General features: G+C 45.9%; 6 protein-coding genes across 6 annotated transcripts; 2 read left to right on the top strand and 4 right to left on the bottom strand.

The window, feature by feature from the left end:
* Nucleotides 1-344: 344 nt before the first annotated feature.
* N7462_008066 (Mg-dependent acid phosphatase) lies at nucleotides 345-1,094 on the bottom strand (the record flags this gene model as incomplete). Its single annotated transcript, XM_057079784.1, has 2 exons — nucleotides 345-807; nucleotides 901-1,094. The coding sequence occupies 2 exons, from the start codon at nucleotides 1,092-1,094 to the stop codon at nucleotides 345-347; spliced, it is 657 nt and encodes a 218-aa protein (XP_056932454.1).
* Nucleotides 1,095-2,451: 1,357 nt separating this feature from the next.
* On the top strand, nucleotides 2,452-4,854 carry N7462_008065 (uncharacterized protein; the record flags this gene model as incomplete). The annotated part of the gene is made up of 9 exons (XM_057079783.1): nucleotides 2,452-2,640; nucleotides 2,694-2,912; nucleotides 2,975-3,025; nucleotides 3,088-3,187; nucleotides 3,259-3,474; nucleotides 3,545-3,665; nucleotides 3,733-3,972; nucleotides 4,037-4,258; nucleotides 4,383-4,854. 9 exons carry the CDS (start codon nucleotides 2,452-2,454, stop codon nucleotides 4,852-4,854), a joined length of 1,830 nt encoding a protein of 609 aa, XP_056932453.1.
* Nucleotides 4,855-5,562: 708 nt separating this feature from the next.
* Nucleotides 5,563-7,142, bottom strand: N7462_008064 (MFS transporter; the record flags this gene model as incomplete). Its single annotated transcript, XM_057079782.1, has 3 exons — nucleotides 5,563-6,390; nucleotides 6,466-6,922; nucleotides 6,985-7,142. 3 exons carry the CDS (start codon nucleotides 7,140-7,142, stop codon nucleotides 5,563-5,565), a joined length of 1,443 nt encoding a protein of 480 aa, XP_056932452.1.
* A 565-nt stretch (nucleotides 7,143-7,707) lies between these two features.
* Nucleotides 7,708-8,608, bottom strand: N7462_008063 (uncharacterized protein; the record flags this gene model as incomplete). The annotated part of the gene is made up of 2 exons (XM_057079781.1): nucleotides 7,708-8,393; nucleotides 8,452-8,608. The coding sequence occupies 2 exons, from the start codon at nucleotides 8,606-8,608 to the stop codon at nucleotides 7,708-7,710; spliced, it is 843 nt and encodes a 280-aa protein (XP_056932451.1).
* A 784-nt stretch (nucleotides 8,609-9,392) lies between these two features.
* On the top strand, nucleotides 9,393-11,152 carry N7462_008062 (cytochrome P450; the record flags this gene model as incomplete). Its single annotated transcript, XM_057079780.1, has 5 exons — nucleotides 9,393-9,455; nucleotides 9,518-10,300; nucleotides 10,366-10,680; nucleotides 10,766-10,932; nucleotides 10,990-11,152. 5 exons carry the CDS (start codon nucleotides 9,393-9,395, stop codon nucleotides 11,150-11,152), a joined length of 1,491 nt encoding a protein of 496 aa, XP_056932450.1.
* A 934-nt stretch (nucleotides 11,153-12,086) lies between these two features.
* Nucleotides 12,087-18,817, bottom strand: N7462_008061 (uncharacterized protein; the record flags this gene model as incomplete). The annotated part of the gene is made up of 12 exons (XM_057079779.1): nucleotides 12,087-13,023; nucleotides 13,071-13,545; nucleotides 13,594-13,691; nucleotides 13,746-13,888; nucleotides 13,956-14,531; nucleotides 14,579-15,267; nucleotides 15,328-15,509; nucleotides 15,565-16,579; nucleotides 16,645-16,791; nucleotides 16,841-16,985; nucleotides 17,538-17,798; nucleotides 17,864-18,817. The coding sequence occupies 12 exons, from the start codon at nucleotides 18,815-18,817 to the stop codon at nucleotides 12,087-12,089; spliced, it is 5,622 nt and encodes a 1,873-aa protein (XP_056932449.1).
* Between the last annotated feature and the right edge of the window lie 59 nt (nucleotides 18,818-18,876).

Here is an 18,876-nt window from a genome sequence, read left to right as displayed (position 1 = left end):
GTTGTTTTTTGAGACGTGGTTGCCGGCGTGAAAGGCGCGGGCTTCGGGCCGGGCCAGCTTTCCAATGGATCCAAGTTGAGGAGTATAAATCTACGGCAGCACCGCCCCACCGGCACTGGGGGACTTGAGACACTTGGAAAATACTTCATATACATGGTATAAAGCCCGGTCAGCGGGATATAATAACAAAGGCAAGAATGCAATAGTGCGAACCAAGAATTGACGCAGTTCGCCGGGTATCAAATCAGAAATCTATAAACAGAAAACGCCGAGATTCCAGCCCGCAGAAAAAGACATCTGGAACATTGACAAAGAGACAAACGAATCCCACTTGTCGGGATATCTCAGGCATCGGAGGACTCCTCGTCAACCATTCTCTGCTTGATTCCATTCCGCTTTCTCCAGGCCCACACGCCCCGATCCACCTCGGCCCGGGTCATGCCATCCCGCACCAGGCAGAAGGTGACGCCCAGCTCCGTCTCGACATTGCGGTTCCGCGCCTCGTCGTCAAAGAACAGCATGTCCTCATACGCAATACCGCTTGCCTGATTGATGCGGGAGAAATGCTGGGTCTTGTTGGCCGGGAATATCTGAACGAAATCGAAATAGTCCAGGGCACGGATCGATTTAGCGTTGTTGGCGGCGGGGTTATCTGAGAACGTCGGGATGATATGTAGGGACTTGAGCAAGTCGCGGGCCAGATCAGGGGTATGTGTGCGCGAGGCCAAGGCTATGGGGATGGAGCAACTGTTACAGGCGTAGATAATCGAAGAGACATCGGGGTAGAAGGCAAACGACTCGCCCCATCTGAGACCAGTTGCAGTTAGCCCGGACCAGAGGGTTTTAAGGCCATCCAAGATCGTATGGGTTTAGGGAAATCGGGCAAGGGAACACACGTACCGGTCGACCACACGCGAGTTGTGATCGCGGGCCTTGACGGGCGCACTGACGTGTGTGTCCACCCAAAAGGGCCACAGCGTATAGTCCAGGTCGAACGCGATCAGTTTGGGGAGTGGCAGCCCATCGGTGAAGGTTGCGGGGGCTACCGAGGCGTCCTCGAGGGGCTGTGTATTCTGGCGTTTGGCGCGTAGCATAGCGGGTGTTGAATGAGCGACGAAAAGAATGAGACGAGATAATCTCGAAAGGCAAAATACACGTGCGAAACAACAAAGAGAAGACAAGACTCGGAGTGAACAAAGCAGGTTCCCAGTGCGCCGAACTTGATCGTCTCGACTTCGACTCCCTCAGGATTATGTAATCAACACGCTCACATTGAACTTGAAATACGAGAAATCAACTTGAGGAGGGGCATCGAATTCATACTTGTGTGAATCAGTTGAGCCAGTTTATTTGATTCTGACTCTTCAGGTTCTTTCCGAATCCCTAATAGATAGCACAGTTGTGTTATTGTTGCTGTCAACCGTGATAACTTCCATGGTTCGATATGGACAACCCCCTACTAACCAAGCAATTGAACTGGATCACGGTCGAGACATCAAACTCATCAGAGTTCTCTCTCTTCCCTTTCAAAGTCGAGATAATATGGCTCTATATGTTTCTTGTGCAACCCTGAATTGTCTGAAGAAGAGGCCGCTCCACATGTTTCGCATTGTTGCTCGCCTTGAAATTAGGATCATGAAACTTTTGTACACAATGCTTCACGGCTCGAGAATAATTGAATTGAAAGCCGGTAGACCAATTTATACTACCTTTCACCTCTCTCTTAGCTTTCGCTAATTATGGCTCAATTGTCACCAGCCACTTTATTTTCGCGTTCGGCTAAACTTCCCTAGCCTTATATTGCACTTAAGTTGGGCGGCTGAGCCGAATCAAAGAATTCAATGCAAAGCAGTTGCTGAATACACCATGGCCAATCCGGTCGGGCTAGGAATGAACCAGATATCTGCCGGTTCGCATCGGTAATTATCACCATCAGTTCCTGCTGATCTCATCTCCTGCCGAAAGGGTCCAAGCCACAATTCTCAGCTTGGACTACCCCGGCGGGGCTAGACTGGAGCTATACGAGCTTAACTTTACATGCTGAAGGATACAAGGAATATTGTATCGTCCTGCTGTGCGCAATATAGGTGGTAGTATTACATTAAATGATGCGATTGTCGTTTCTTATCGAGCCAAAAAAGATCCGTTGCGAGAACTTGGCCGAGTGCCACTGCCATCCAAAACAGAGGCCATATTAGCCAGTTGAAGTTTGCGACACCAAAAAGGAGGGGCGCCATCAGAAGCATGGACTTTCAGCCCGCTGTAGCACATGCTCGTGTCAGAGGCCAAGGGCTGCTTACCCGCTTCGTGAGGCTGCAGTGCCACTGCCCCCAAGCAAGTTGAAATGCCGAAAGACATGTATATATACAAACAGACCAATCCACCATCGGGACCCATAACTTTCTCCTTTTACAGACCTGATCTTAAATCAACATCACGTCCTTGGTCAACATGAGTCCGCAGCCGTCTCTTAAAATTGTCAAAGGCCTTCCTGTCTTGCCCTACGGAAACTTGGATGATTCTTCTTCTCCCAGAAACGGAGAGTACATTGTCCAATCCGAGCCGTGTGAGAATGATGGCAAAGCCCTTGTTGTAGGGCATTCTGATGCTATTGAGAGCCGTATTTGGTTCAAAACCAATGTACGTCAAGATTTTATGGAGGCCCAGTGATTCATGTTCTAAGTGAGGTATAGGCACTTAATGACGCCTTGATCCGTAGCTTGCAAAGTATCCAGCTTTTTGCAGAAACCCATGATCAAGGGCATGCAGATGATACCTCTCTGGGTAATTGGACGTGGCTAGAACTAGCAATTTTTGAAGACGAGTCTTCAGAGAAACCTCGAGTGAGGAATGGAATTGATCTGGTCTGGCTGAGCCACAAGAACAGATTTCTTGACGACGATTATGGCTGGGTAAGCTAAATCGAAAGGAACCACCCAATGACCGAAATTGTTTTGACAAGCTTGTAATGAAGCTCGGCGGCCAAGTTTTTAATCGCAAGCACGATCTGCTAAGCCTTCTAGAAGTAAGATATTCTAAGCCTCGTCTGTCGCTTGAGCTTACTGAATATTTCATCCACGCGCATAGCCAAACAACGTTCTTGCCGTTTGTGTCTGCGCCAGATTCCCCGGCTGGGAGCTCTATGGACGAGATGCATACCTGATCTTTGAAATAGGGTCCCAGAGAGGTAGGTTTATTGCTTGAAAAGTATCTTAGAGATGCAAGGACATGTTAAGCTCACCACCCGTACCGCAACAGAAACGATCGAACCTCCGCCTCCATACTCCAAAGTTATGCAACAAATGATGAGCGTTCAAAAAACTCTCAACGAAGTCAATAATCTGAAACTCAAGATCAATGACAAGGATATTGATAGAGAGAGCGATGCTTTCAAACCTCAAATACCAATTGATCTGACACGCGCCGATGCGTACTTCGGTAGAGATGCTCGACCACTTCGTGTGCTTTCTCTGGGTGAGTAGACTTTCGCTTTTGCGCTGAGCTTTTGTCGTCTATTTCTGAATTTTATGTTGACCCCGACTAGATGGTGGGGGCGTTCGAGGAATTTCCAGCCTTCTACTTTTGCAGGCAATTTTAGATAAGGCAGCACCTGGGAAGAAACCATGTGAGATCTTTGACATGATCGGAGGCACTAGTACTGGCGGGTTAGTTGTCACCTTCATGCGCCGTCATTTTCCCATGGAATTGAGCAATTCTAATAATAATATCTAGTTTGATCGCGGTAATGCTAGGCCGCTTGCAAATGACTGTTGCCGAGTGCATTACCCAGTATGACAATGTCATGAAGGAAGTATTTCCTGAGACTGGAGATATCGAGAAGGCATTCAAACTAGCCACCGAAAAAGAATTCTATGATTCCTCCAAGTTGGAGGGGATCATCAAAAGGCTTATTAAAGAAAAGCTTGGAGATCCCGAGATTAGCTTGCTCGATGAAAAGAGCCCATGCAAAATGTGAGTCAAGAGAGCTCGTCCCATGCTGATTACCTTGTGGCTGATCCTTTGTGTTCATATAAAGCTTCCTCATGGCAACTAATGCTCGGGCTGGAAATAACCGGGCCCCCGTCTTTCTGCGTTCTTACAAAAACCCCAATAACATGGAGAACAGCGCACTGGTAAATATTAAACTTTGGCAAGCTGCTCGTGCTACCTCAGCTGCACCAGCATACTTCAAACCTCTGCAGGTAGATGGGTTTACCTTAGTTGACGGTGGTCTTGGTGCAAATAATCCCTTGGGGTGGTATGTTCCCGTGATATCTTCAATGCACCCATCTTTTCGGTGACAAGGATACTTTTGTTGCCATTGAATGAAAAAGGAGGGGGAAGTAAACAGCAATACACTGACAAATATATATTTTTTACAGGCTTTGGACTGAAGTCCTTGGGGTTTACGGTCCTGCCCGAGCCACAGATTGCTTCCTCAGCATTGGTACTGGCATGGCCAAAAACGCGCCTGTTATTCAGCCAGGAATACTTCCAAGCCACGAAGTTGAAGAGAGCTATATATCAGTTGCTACAAACAGTGAATTGATTAACATTATGTTCCGAACGCTGATCGACGCGTTCGCTCCTCAAGCCCAGGAACGTAAGTACTGGCGTTTGAATGTCCACAAAGATGTTCTTTCTGAGAAGAAGGTTGTGGGGAACGGGTGGTCAAACTGGAAAAATGAAATCGCGAACGGAACAAATGATTATGAAGACCCTGGGTCGCTGGATGATGTGAAAGCTGCTCTAGGAAAGTTGACAGACTGGACGAAGTCGTACATTGTGCAAGAGGGAAAAGCCATCGGGGACTGTGCGGCTGCGATCAAGAGGAATTTGGGTAATTCAAACTAATTGGAATTTGCTTTTGGGGGGTCTGGCAGAAAGAATCTTGTTTCAATCCTCCTTTTAAAGGTTCAGCCTCGATTTCATAACCTTAATGACATATTTTAGTATTCCAGACAATCTACTTACTGGATTTCTTTTGATAATTAGGCTCCACCTATCGTGTAGACCTTCACACGGCCACAGTAATAGAGACCGAATTACTGAGCCTTGGACAAATCAGGCCATGATCATGCTCAGTGGGCCTGGCCTGACCATATTCAAACAACGGAACAAATGATTTATCATGACTTCTCGCAGAATTCCGCAATTTCGTCCGAAGTGGGCTTGCATGCTCTCATAAACACTCTGGGGATCGATTTCAAGTTAGGAGAGAGGCCAAAGCTTCAGAAAACAGATATATTTGCCTAGCTAATGGAACACCCTGGCGAATTTTTGGATCAAATCATGCAACAATTTCCCGTTGCGCTCATAAATTTTGGATATTATTCAATAGATGTGGTTTATGGAAGGACCGAGTGGTCGGACTATGACAAAATTGCCCGCTGTGATGGATGGAAAGTATCAAGGCTAGCAACACTAACCGAAAGAGAACATATGCCAGACCCCCGAATCTACAAATGTAACTAAACAGTAGTTATTTCACTATTTATGATAGCATACAATTCAGTGCTTTGAAATGAGAAATGTGATTGACATACCACAATTTTGGAAATTCTAATTCAAAGGTTTTGACCGAGCCCTCAGTTGTGCTCCAAAGTATTGAAACAGAATAGGAATAGGTGACATGGCCAATGCAAGAAAAGCTAACAGGGTATTACCCCATCCCAGGCCCAACTTGTCATAGAGTTTCAATCCACACAGGGGCAAAAGACCTCCAGCTAAGCTCCGTAGAACAGTGCAGGCCGCAATTGCACTTGCAGCATGTTTTGTGAAAGCATCAACTAGATATGTCTGGATTCCCATAAGAGTAATGATCATGCCATATCCTGTTACCGCATTGCCAATCTCGGGAACAATCCAATGAACATGTTTGTCAGTGCCCCAGCCGTATATGAACAGCCCAGCAGGAATGCTCAGAGATCCAGGCAAGACAATATACCAAGGAAGTCGATCCTCCGGCTGGGGCTGTTCATTGCGTTTGATCCTCAACTTGATCATACGATCGCTCAGAACTCCTGCGTATAACAGACCAAGTAGCATACCAACTCCACTTCCTAGAAAAGAGAGACCGCTTGTGGCCGAGGAGAATCCATATTGCCCTTCGAACACCTCAGTGAACGTTGTAAAAAGAATATAGAGAAGACCGTAGAGAACTGCGATATAGATGCACATGGAAGCAACAATTGGTGAAAGGAGCAACATTTTTGATGGACGAACAAGACTTTGCAAAAATCTTTGTTTGGCCGGAATTCCATCGTCTAAGCGAGATTTGTATCCCATGTTTCCTGTCTCTTTTCGCAAGCGTGCTGCTTTCCGTGCTAGGATAGTCGGTGCATGGGTTTCAGGAACGATGAAAAAGAAGGCAATCGCAGAGATTCCTCCCTAAAGTCAAGGAAACGAAAGGTCAGTCATGATTTGGTTTCGTGGTTGCAGTTCATCTGTCCACAGAGCACATACAACAATAGCAAGAACCCAGAAAACCCATCGCCAGCTTGTGGCCTCAACCAAGTATCCGCCAACCACGGGACCAATGATAGGCCCAAAGAGAGGTCCCAAAGACCAAAGCGCCATCGCTCGACCGCGGCTCTCCGTGGGAATAATATCAGCAATCGTTCCACTCCCAATGGTTGTTGGTGTGACGCCTGCGACGCCATCTAAAAATCGAAAAATGACCAACGAGGTCAAATTTGGAGCCACAGCGCTGGCAATATTGAATATCAAGAAGAGCACGTTGCATGCATTATAAACCACCACGCGACCACTATACTCGCTCAGCGGGGCAACTATCAAAGGCCCAAAGGCGAATCCGAGAATATAAACGGAGACAATAAAGGTAGCGAGGAGCGTTGAACTGCTATTAAAGTCCGCCATCACCTGGGGTACGCCGGGTGCAAACATGGATGAAGCGAGGGGACTGAGGTTGTTAGATAAAGGTTCAAACGAAACAAGATGTCCAAGAAAGTTGGGAGAACATACGTCAAAAATGTAATGAATGAGACGGTTGCGACAATAGTCCATTTTCGAGCTGAGCTCCAATTCATGGGATTTGCAGGATCCTGGTCAACCGGTTCATTCCAAAATACATCCAGGTCTGTCTCGCTTCCTTCATCCTTTTTACCACTTGTGTGTCTCATCTCATTGATAACAATAACTTGGTCTCAGAGGAGGAGGCTTTTCGCTGCGATTTTTGAGCTGCAGTGTCAAGTGATATGACACAAGGAATTTCTTTGCGGATTGAAGATGATTAAACAGAAAGACATAGTAGTGTCTACGCCAGAATTCGAGACAAACCGGCGTAGCGGTTACTTGTGAACTATTTATGTTTCATGGGTGTAAAATGTTATCCACATTATGCCCGGAGATCATGGATCCGATGAGTATTTGTGTGATTTATGACCTAAAAAAAGTCCAAGGGGCAACTGTTAGCGCATCTCAAACACCCACGAGACATAGGCAAGATCCGCGCAAGCATGTCGTATTCGGGGTTGCTGATATATCATTGGTTCATAATTGTGGGGTCAATAATTGGTGACAGTGGATATTACACCAATTACATGCAGAGTTTTGAGGGTATGTGTACATTATTATCGTGAGTTATCCACCCAGATGTAAAACTTCCTCCAGGCTAATGAAAGCTTCCAAGCTCAGGGCGAGGTATTTGAAATTCTCTGATACATTTATGAACTGGTCTCCAGCCATTTATACAGGGCTGTGTCTGATATTTTCAAGCCGTGTGAGGCTTCTGTAGCTTCGTCTACCACGGATAGTCTCACACCTCTCTGGCAAATACCAAATCTCCCAGGCACTTAGTACGATTATCATTTGATATCCATCAAATGCATATGATGGCCATTCATTTTCCACCAGGAAAGCGACCTGACCAGCCATAGTTAAGCGCATCACATTGCGCCCAAATGCAATGATGCCAGTCGAGAGACCGAAAAGTTGATTCCACATTTTCCAATTCGTCAAGGAATCTTTACTGGCCTCTGTTGGCTGACCGCTGAGACGAAACATCATGAAAATATTGTCTGCAAACACAAGTCCCCAGAATAAAGTCTGGGCAACATAAATGGCGATTGTCATCTTTGTTCCCACGGCAACTGTGGCAGTGGAGGTAGATGCGACGACCATGATGCCTCCAATAGCCTGGAGGAAAATCAAAACAGTATTGGTGCCCAAATAGAGTGGCCGCTGCCACTTTATTGGGATAAAGCAATGTTTCTCCGCATCTAAAGCACAGGCGAACTTAGTCTGCATCATGTCGACTGACATCATGATCAAGGTCGGCCCTAGTAATAAGAGGACTGATTGGGCGCCATACGCTGCGCGGTTGCATGTGTCTAGTGTCGAAAATAGGCGAGCTGTATAGCCTGACGCTTGAACTAAGCGCTGTTGGTTATTAAAAAAAAATTGGATACAACAATGTTCTCAATCACTCACATATAGCCCCAAGGACGAAGAATATGCTAGACCAGGTCTTGGTCTGGATCATCCGGAAGCAAAGAACAGATGCTAGGCTTGAAAATGTGATCACAGCAACAGCAGCGAGAGGTAGACTTGGAGTGTACATGTACAGCTCGCAGTGTCTTGAGGCCATTATGAACGAGAAGCCTTCAACGTTGGTATAGTTAATGGAATTAATTAAAGAGAGATTGAGTAGGTAGTACTTGGACTGGACTGCCTCACAATACCTTCGCTACGATAATTTATAGAGAACTGATCTAGGCAGTCACAATTAAGTAATCCTGGTCTTTTTAGGCTGCTGAGAAGGAAAGTTTTGTGATGGAAAATCTTGCAAGATTGGACAAATAGGTCCCAAGGTTGTATGTTTCACGATCGCCAGCCCAACTTACCAAAAGGCTCCTAGACGCGTAGGTGCTAAGTCTAGATATCTGCAGAGCGCTATGTCAATCAAACTAGCTCAGTTTTAATATAGAAACAGGCCTTCATTATCATCGAATTTGGTACTCGACCTGGGATCTACCAAGCTTTTTTTCATAGTGATTTAAAGTTTGAGGTCCGGGTTCGGGTTCGGGTCCGGGTTCGGGTTCGAATTCGGACCTTAGGCACAAAAAGTTAGTCCGTGGACCTTGGTAAGCCTTGTTCAACTTCTGCAAAATCACGATACGGGTCGAGAAGTGGAACTCCTGGACCAATAAAATTTCGCTCGATATAAAATTAAATAATAGCATAGTGCGTCGCTTTGAGTTGATGCGGAGATGATTGCTTTCTGTCTATCTTTAGCTCTAGTGGCGAATTTGTGCGACGATCATGAGCCAAGATCCCTAGTGATATAACTATTGAAACCCCATCTTCTGATGGAATCTCCTCCGCTGGCAGTTAAAAATTATGACGCAGTCCCTCCTCATCTGACAAAAACCATGCTGCAAGAAATAAGCGCGTTGACGAACGCAAAATCCGTCCTAACAGCTGCGATCTCTACGGTATTTCTCCTTTGCTAAAATCAAATACCCAAGTGAATATTAAATAACAATTAGAGTGCTAGCTAATTATTTACATCGTCACAACGGTCATCTACAATGTTTACTTTCACCCGTTAAGTCGGTTCCCAGGACCGATATCTCATGCAATTTCTCGTATCCCATACTTCTGTCGTGCGATACGCGGTACCCTTCCATTTGACATGCTAGAATTGCATGAAAGTTATGGAGATATCGTGCGTATTGCACCTAACGAGCTTGCTTTCTCTCACCCAGATGCTTGGAAAGATCTATTTGGCCACAAAAACGGAGAGGCGGAAATGACAAAAGCTAACTGGTTCTACCGCCCACTCGATGAGCCTTTGCACATTGTCAATGAGAATACTGATGAGCATAGACTATTGCGCCGTCAAATGGCTCATGGATTTTCTGAGAAAAGTATGAGAGCCCAAGAGCCTATGATCCGGAAATATGTTGATCTCTTACTTCAAAAACTTCACGAAAACTGCAAGAGTGGCAGCTTGGTGATTTTTGATTGGTATAATTTTACTACATTCGATATCATTGGTGACTTAGCGTTTGGAGAGCCCTTTGGGTGCTTGGAGGGCTGCAACTATGATCACTGGATCAAAGGTATTTTCGAAGGAGCTTACGTGGGCACCCTGCTACAGGCGTTGTCATTCGTTCCTTCTCTGAAGTACTTACTTTTGTCGCTTGTTCCAAAGTCCATGAAAGAAGCTCATCAGAAGCACAAGGATCTGACAAAGGCGAAGATGCTTCGTCGCGTCGCTATCTCGGAGGAACGACCGGATCTCATTGAGGGATTGCTTAAGAAGAAAGATGAACTTGTAAGCCAATTAATTACTAAAGCACTCAATATTGCTAGCATTTCAACTAAAATGAGATGGAATAGAAACTTGGCATAGAAAAATTGATTTCTAATGCTGAGATCTTGATCATCGGAGGCTCCGAGACAACTGCATCAGCTCTGAGTAGAGTAACTTATCTCTTGTTACAGAATCCCAGTGCCTATGAAAAACTGAAGGATGAAGTCCGTTCATCATTTGACAACCAGGAAGAGATCACCTTGATCAGTGTTAACAGACTGTCATATATGCTGGCATGTCTTGATGAAGCATTACGCATGTATCCACCAATTGCCAATGGCCTTCCTCGTGTTTGTCCCAAGGGCGGAGCTAGGGTTCTAGGTGAATACATACCAGAAAATGTAAGTGTTTAGAAAAAAAAAGTTCTTTTTGGTGTTCAATTGAAATCAATCCTAAGAATTCTCATATTAACATTTTTGATTTCAGACTAATATCTCAATTCATCAATGGGCATTATATCGCCGCCAGAAGTATTTCAAAGACCCCAACTCATATCACCCAGAACGGTTTTTATCGGATCCAAAGTTCGTGGACGATTGCCGTGATGCATTTCAGCCATTCCATACTGGGCCAAGAAACTGTCTAGGAAGAAAGTATGCATTGCGTCATAGTATTTATCAAATCGAATATCAGATACTAACAGAGAATAGTCTTGCATACAGTGAAATGCGTCTAATTCTCGCTCTTATTATGTTTAACTTCGATATGAAGATTGCAGATGAAAGTAAAGATTGGATGAAGCAAAGAAATTTCTTGATGTGGGAGAAGGGCCCATTAAAGGTGCATTTGACACCCAGGACTCTCACAGAATAAAGATTGATCTAATCTGCTCCTAAATGCTACGTAGTAGCAGCAAAAAAAAAATGAGATTCGATAAATTGATGACAATGACTCTTTCTAAAGGATATGACGTTTCTGCCAATAAACCATAACTCAATTAGCCCCCCTCCCCCCGCGGTAAAATTAAGCTCGTAATTAAGATGATGGTGAAAGAGGTCAAAACGAGCACCTCAGGGTCTCTGAAGGCGGGCAAAAATGAGATTAGCGTCAAGGCGATCCGAATTGGATCAAGGCCTGGAGAGGGCTCTTAAATGGGCACGAATGTGAGATCAGATAGCCAGCAGCAACTTGCCTTCTTTCAAATCATCAACTTACTTCTAGCACCAGATCTATTAACAATATACCTAATAAGGTCAATTTCTATTCAATATATCCCAAAATACATATAGATGATATCAACGATGCTCAAGTCTCTTTTGTGACCTCATTTTCGAAGTTGAAGAACTACTGGTAAAAAAGAAATCTTGAAAGATGAAGAAAAGCTCAACCAGAAAAACGGGAGAGCTGTTCAATAGTAGATAGAAAATTGATCAGAGTTGTGGCGAACTGATATTATTTTGAGTATGGGCAAGATATAGACTAGGTGTTCAACATTAATAGATACTTCTGCGTCATCATTGAGATTATTTAGCGGATACTCATGATCATGATGACTGAGTGCTCACTGACCCGTCACAAAGAGTGGCTCTAAGCCTGGACCTGAGCGCTGTCATAAAAGCGGCGACAACTGAAATAGGTAAGCCCCATTCGCCAGGGAAAATGGAGTACATACAGCTACTTATATAACACTTGCAAAATAAAAATACCTCAACACCCATTTCGAGGCAGGCGCAATAATCCTCTCCGCTAATTTCTCCGTTCGCAAAAAGAGCAACCCCTCTCAAATAATACTCCATAATCATTGATCTTAATAATGATTTATGGCATCGTTAAATTCTTCCAGCAAAAGTCGATCAATATCGTCCCATCCAGAAGAGGTGTCAGAGGAGGCCTGGGCCTTGAGATCTTCTACGTTTGAAACAGGAGCAGACATGGGCTCCAAACGAGGAAGGGCGTGCATGGTGTTCAGTTCAGGAAGAAGAGAAATTCGAAATGGTGATTTTTTTATTGAGTTCAAGGTTCTTTCATCGAACCAGTAAGGATTGCTTGGCCTCCTGGCTGGAAAGGCCACGGGTTGTCGACTGGATATAGAATGAGACTCCGTTATAGCAGAGCTTTCCAAGTCACCGGGGTTAGTGAAAATGTCCGGGTTTGGCGTAGAGTCATCTGAGATTTCAATGTATTTTGGGGTCTTTGGACTCGTGAGTCCTTTTTCTGTTTTGAAGAATTCACTACTCGCGTCGGAAAGACTGCGATGGAATGTCCTATCTGGCTTTTCACTCGGAAGCAGCACCGTGGATGACAGCATTGATGTAGACCTTCCGGAAGCAGAGGTTCTGTCTTTTAACAGAGTTGAGAGGGGTGGGAAGTCGTCCAGACTATCATCATCATGGTAATCACTGGGAGACATTCCCCTCGAAACATTTTCTTCCTTTTTGTCTGACAGTGAGAAAAAACCTTTGTTGTTATCTATGGCGTGGGCGTGGTGCTGATCTGAAGATCTTCGCTTGTTTGAAGTTTTGAAAGGAGTCGTTTCTGATATATTGCTTGATTTTTTCTCGTCAATAAACTTCTGTTTGGTTGTTTGCTTTCCTTTCTCAGGGTATGCCTTCGTATCTCGCTTGGTAATGGTTGCCGACAATGTCAATTGGCTGAGGTTACTAGGTTTTGACGTGAGAGCGGATTTCTGTTTACTGGTCTTGGGGGGCTTCTCAAGACCATCGCGACAGCAAAAGTGTTTACAACTACAAATGTCAGTTAGTCTATCAAAACTATACCAGAAAGTGCTTACCTTGTCTTGTCCTTGCATTTATGGTTGCAAGCCCAATTTCCATTTGGAAGTTGCAATGGTTCATGTATTCCATCATCCTGAAGTCCTGTTTCCGACACCAACTTACTCCTTCTATTAGAGCGCTTGACTGAGGGCTGCCGACAAGGGCTTGGGGTGTCGTCCAGGGATAGCCAATCTAAATCGTCTTTTAAACTTTCCCTTGATACTTTTGGAGGACTGGCAGGTTTGGGGTTCTGACACCTCTTTATCACGTTCAAAAAGTCGTCAAGCTGCAAATCATCCCCATCAAAATTATCGGCTTCTGACAGACCTTTGATCGGGCTTATAGGGAGATCCCAAACATCGGGTTGACGAGTGTCGATTTTTGACTTTACTGTGGTTTTTTCAAATCTGGTTCCACTTCGCCTTGGCTTATTAGGTGGAAATGGATGTCCGGTAAGATTAAGCTTGATCTCAGCTTTTCTCGCAGTACCGGCTAGCAAGAATCAGTGAAGACTTTAAAACGCACTGTACTACTACTGACCAATATCGTCGCACATGGTATGGCAGATGATGAATTGGCTTGGTTCCTTGATATCTGCAACAATAGTTGCCTCAAAGCCATTCAGAAGCTGTCTAGCACTGGAACACGTTAGTGACGAAGCAGCCGTTGTCGAGCTCTAGCATCCCAGGTACCTTATGCGTCTGAAATCGATGAGCCGGCCATCTGAGGTTTCTGATAAACAGCAAACATGGACTGGTCGTCGCTGGAAGACAATCGGGACCTTTTCATTCATGAAGGCTACTTCGAATTTAAACCGTATTTTAACATCTCCGGACTTTATGGCGTAGAATTCGAAGTCAACAGATATCCATATAGTAACGTGGGTATTTACATATACTTACCTTTCCAATCATTTCAGCTGCAACTCTCAACTTGGGAAAATCCCTCAGTCGGGCTAAAAGCTTTGTCCCAAAGGGTGGGTTCTTGCTCAGAATCATATCGATTTGTGGGGCTTCAGCAGCTTCAAGTTCCTCCATGTTTGTGATACCAGCGGCCGCAAGTTTCCGTACAGCTACCACACCCACTTGATCAATCTGCTTCATTTGAAGCGGTGAATGATCCCAGACCTTTGCACCGAATCCACGTGCCAATTCAAGGGCGTTGCATGTGGAAACCGAGTCTTCTTTTGCAATCTGACAGTCAATGATGCAGCGAATCAAGCGGTTCACATGTGCAAATACGAGATTTTTATCTTGCTGGAACGAGAACTTGTGCTTCTGTAGCTGGTCGGTGTTTGGAAAATCGATAGCACCGAGCTCTGCTTGAAGTAGAAGCGAGACTTTGTGGGATGGAAGTGCGATGTCAACTTTGATAGCATACCGGATTCCCGGGTCACGGTTGATCTCTCGATAGAGCATCTTTTCCCCTGGTTTTAAACGAATTTCTCGGAACTCCTCAGCTTGAACGACCGCATCAAACTGTTCATGTTAGCTCAACCAGGTCACTGGAAAGAAAAAATACCTACAATCTCAGAAATGTTTGCCTGTGGTTTTAGGGCGAGCAAGGCTTTCATGGTCTCAAATCGAATGTAATACCGAGCCATGGCGTCACCGAACTTAGTCGAGGAAAGCTGACCGGTTGCAACAAGTCCACAGTCCTGGAGAAGTCGGATGTCCTTCTCGCATATCTGCCGAAGCAGTGCATCCTCATCTTCCTGACTTGCACCCTCCTTGAGCTTGTAGCAAGTAGGGTTCCGACGAAGCCGAACAAAGAGAAAAGTTCCCGCAAGCCACTTGATCGCAGATTCGACGTCGGTAACATTTCCCAGTCCGATTTCCGCATTGAGATGATCAATGAGGTTAAGGTGAAGACAACTCTCAAGGCTCTCCGAACCCGCTACTAACCTTTCATAATGACCAACTCGCTCTTTTCTCGTCAAGATCACTGCAGTAGCACTTTCATCAAATTGAGGCCGTCCTGCCCGGCCAAGCATCTGCATCATCTCTAGGTCCGAGTATTCCTTACAGCCTCCCTCTTGCCACCCGACGGTGTTTTTAATGATCACCAACTGGCATGGCAGGTTCACGCCCACGGCCAGAGTCGAAGTACAACAGATGACGTTGATCTGTCCCTCCAAAAATCCTTTCTCGACAACATGTCTGTCGGTCGCGCTGAGCCCAGCATGGTGGAATGCCACGCCGGCAGAGATCATTGCTATACACAATCAGGACCAGATTACAGATACCCCTCAAAATTAATGTAGCTCAAGAATACCTCTCAAGTCATCATTATAGACTTCAATCCTCTTCCCAGGGCCTTTCCAGCATCTGGCAGGTGGGTTTGTCATGTTCCACAAACGAGCAAGATCTTTGGCCGTCGAAACAGACGAATTTCTTGTACAGCAGAAAATCATGATAGGCTTTTGACCTGAATGTTTCCCAATGATGTCCGGCAATCTGAAAACTCATCAGCCGGATTGGGACTGGAAAACTCCATTTTGTGTATACTTACTTTGAGCCGCAAATTTTGTCAAACGCAAAATCATTCATTATCGACTGATGATACCCATACACGAATTTCTGAAGCTTCACAGGCCGAAAGTCCTCACCAAAATGCTCTCTATGTGCTGGCACATGTTTATTAGTCGAATCTTTGCCGAGCCAGGTTGCAATATCCTCTGAATTGGGAACCGTCGCACTTAGAGCGATGAAGCGAACATTCGAGCCAATGTTCTTCATCCGAGATACAACAGCCTCGAGAGTTGCACCACGTGTTTCTTTAAGAATATGAACTTCGTCGATGAGAAAAAGTTTCACCAACTGCATGAGACGCATGTGGTCTTTCCATTTCCGTGTCATACTGTCCCACTTCTCGGGCGTAGTGATTATGATTTGGCTGTTCTGTATGTTTCGAAGTTGCATGTGGTCCGTGTCGCCTGTCAATTCCGCGCATTTCAGGTCCAGTTTTGCGAACTTGGCGTTCCAGTCGCGAAATCTTTCAGAGCAAAGAGATTTCGTTGGAGCCTGATATATTACTTTGAATCTTTCATCCTTCAGAACATCGAGTAGTCTGCAAATCGCAAGTTCCATGACCACTGTCTTCCCGCTCCCTGTTGGCGCCGAGAGCACGATGTTGTCGTTGGTATGGTATACGGGTTGGAAGCACTTGGATTGAATAGCGTTGAATAATGGAAATGGATATAAACTGCGGTAGCGCTCTGGAAGTTCTTGCACTGAAACTAGGACTATGCCTCGCACGGAGAGCGGGATATTATCAAATGGTGAGGCATTTTGACTTGGCACGTCATTGGGCAATGCGGTATTCAGTTGAGACAGAGTGACTGGCAAGCGTGAAGATGGGGTTGCTTCATACTGCGATGAGCAGTTTTGAGGTTCCAGCCATGGTCGTGGAAGCCAAGATGTTCCCTTCCTTTGATTCAACCTCATCAGTGGGCTTGATGGCGGGCCAGAAGTAAGTTCGGATTGGCTAGAGCCAAGTTCATGCACGTAGCTGAATTCAAGGCTTGCTATAATTCATAAGTACCGTGGAAATTGACAGAAGATTTCAACTAGATGCCAAAGGGTTACATACGATCAAAGAAGCGAGATCTTTGCGGTGAGGCATTATGATCATCGTAGCTGGTCACAAAGCTCTCTTGTTGGGGAGTTAATCGAGGGTTCATAGACTGTTGTACTTGGAATACATCCGATTGGTCATCTTGAGCGAGAAGCTCCAGATCTGGAGGGACTTCAATAACTGCCAACAAAATTTGACGATTGAAACGTACCGAACGCATCCAATTGAGACTCCTCGTCACGAAACGTAGAAATCAAGTCTTGTGGGGGCAATGGGCCTTCGGAGACTGTCGCGAAATGCTGGGACTGGTGGGATCCATCAATAAGCCCCTGGTCAATGAGTCCTACTCTGCTGCTCTGAGAGGCATTAGCAGAGCCCGCATCAAGTCGACGTCTCTTGGGAGACGGTTCAAATCGCTTTGAACGACTATATGGATTGATTTTCATGATGTAGAAAGTTGAATTGTCGTTGAATTGTCGAAGATGTTGGGAGGGGAGATCTAACTAAGAAGTTGAAAGAAAGTTGGGAAGAGATAGGATAGGATGGCGGCACGTGGACAGGCGTCAACTCGCGGCCCAGCACCAGAACCGCCATTGCTAGAGTTTGTATTGGGGTATATGGAAGTTTCTCATTGCTTCGTATATATGCATACATGACCGAGATTCAACGGTTCCTCGACGTTATACAACATGCTCACATAGACCGGCCGCAACCTACGAGGGCAAATATCAAAATGGCCTCGATTGTCAGGAAGCACGGTTCTCATCGGATCTATCCGGTATCCAAGTTTCATATTTCCATTACCACATCAGGGGTGATCAAGCAGAGCGGAAGACCAAACGTAATGGGCATTTCTACTATTCTTTTTCATAAAAAGTGGCCCCACTAACGTTTCGGCTGGAGCTCACCCGAGTATGGCCCGGGTTCGGGGAGGTTGGTCGAGATGATGACATGCCATCTGAAAGGAACGGGGTGGAAGGGAGTTTGATCGAGAAATCGTTGGTGGACCCGTTGACAGGAGAGCCATTTCCATTGCCGGAGTCCTTCTCATATGCATCGACACGGATGGGCGGTGGGCGCACGCCACCGACTTTGGCCACGGCTGGGCCAAATCTTGGGTTTCCATAATAGTGGGTGGCTACAAGAATTGCAGCGGAGCCCAATACAAACTAAAAAAAGGAGATATTGTCAGAATCAATTTACACAGCGGAGAGGATCATAGTGAGAGACGTACTGTTGGGGAAAGTTCAAAGTCAAAAAGCCAGACACTTCCAACGATGCTCAAAGCGATATTGGCCGTGGTGGCCAGCGACCTAGGGTCTCTCTGTCCATGGCCAATGGAGAAGGTGGAGAGGATGCCACCAAGAGCCTGGACCAGGATCGTCGACCATACGACCCAATTGTAGCCTTGAAAGAAACCATCGTTGGCAATTCGCTCGCCATCCCGAAACCCAACACCAATGAACAAGGCGGGGAAAACGGCATAAATTGCTAACTGCACATTGCGCACCCACATCGATGTGTGATTTGAGCTGTCCTTGAGAACCTTCTCAAAATATCCCTCACCAATGCTAGACGCCCAGACAGCGCCAATTGTGGCCAGGAGGCCCACAAAAGGGTTCAGACGTGGATCAGCCGTCAGGAGGTCCTCTTCAATGCCTTCATAGGTGGCGGAACGCTTGTGCAGGTTCCCTGTAGCGCCCTTGACGGCCTTCCACTCTTCGAGAGATCGTGGAAAATGGAGCGATGACCGTTCATCCTGAAGAGACATCTGCTCCACGTTGGTATTGGAGAGCTGGACCAAAGCAAAGCCCGCCAGAAGAAGTACAATCAGGCCCAATTTACGACCCGTCATATGCCGTTGGAAAACCACCGAGCCGAAGAGAGCTATGGGCACATACTGCAGCTGATAGGTAACCATGAATACCGCCGGGCGCAAGTTTGACAACGCAATGTATTGGAGGGAGTTTGACAGGACCCCGAGGCCGGCGGGGATAGCCAGCTTCCAACTATCGCCCGAGAAGACAGCACTTGTGAGCGAGAAGAAGAGGGAGGTGGCGGGCATGGATGGCGGTGCAGTTTTCGAGACGTCATAGAGGGCCATTGTGAGGGCGACGGCCAACTTGACCACTTCACTCACGAAGACTGCAGTGGAGGTAAGGTATCGTTTACCCCCCGCCGGGGGCATGATCTGGGAGTAATGCGACAGCTAATGGCAAGAAAGAGGCATATTAGTTAATGAGCGCC

Source organism: Penicillium macrosclerotiorum (assembly GCF_028827735.1).
Source record: "Penicillium macrosclerotiorum strain IBT 26536 chromosome Unknown utg000007l_segment0_segment0, whole genome shotgun sequence".
In the NCBI taxonomy this organism is placed as follows: Eukaryota; Fungi; Ascomycota; class Eurotiomycetes; order Eurotiales; family Aspergillaceae; genus Penicillium; species Penicillium macrosclerotiorum.
The sequence above is the reverse complement of the archived record's forward strand: the minus strand, read 5'-3'. Positions and strand labels throughout refer to the sequence as shown.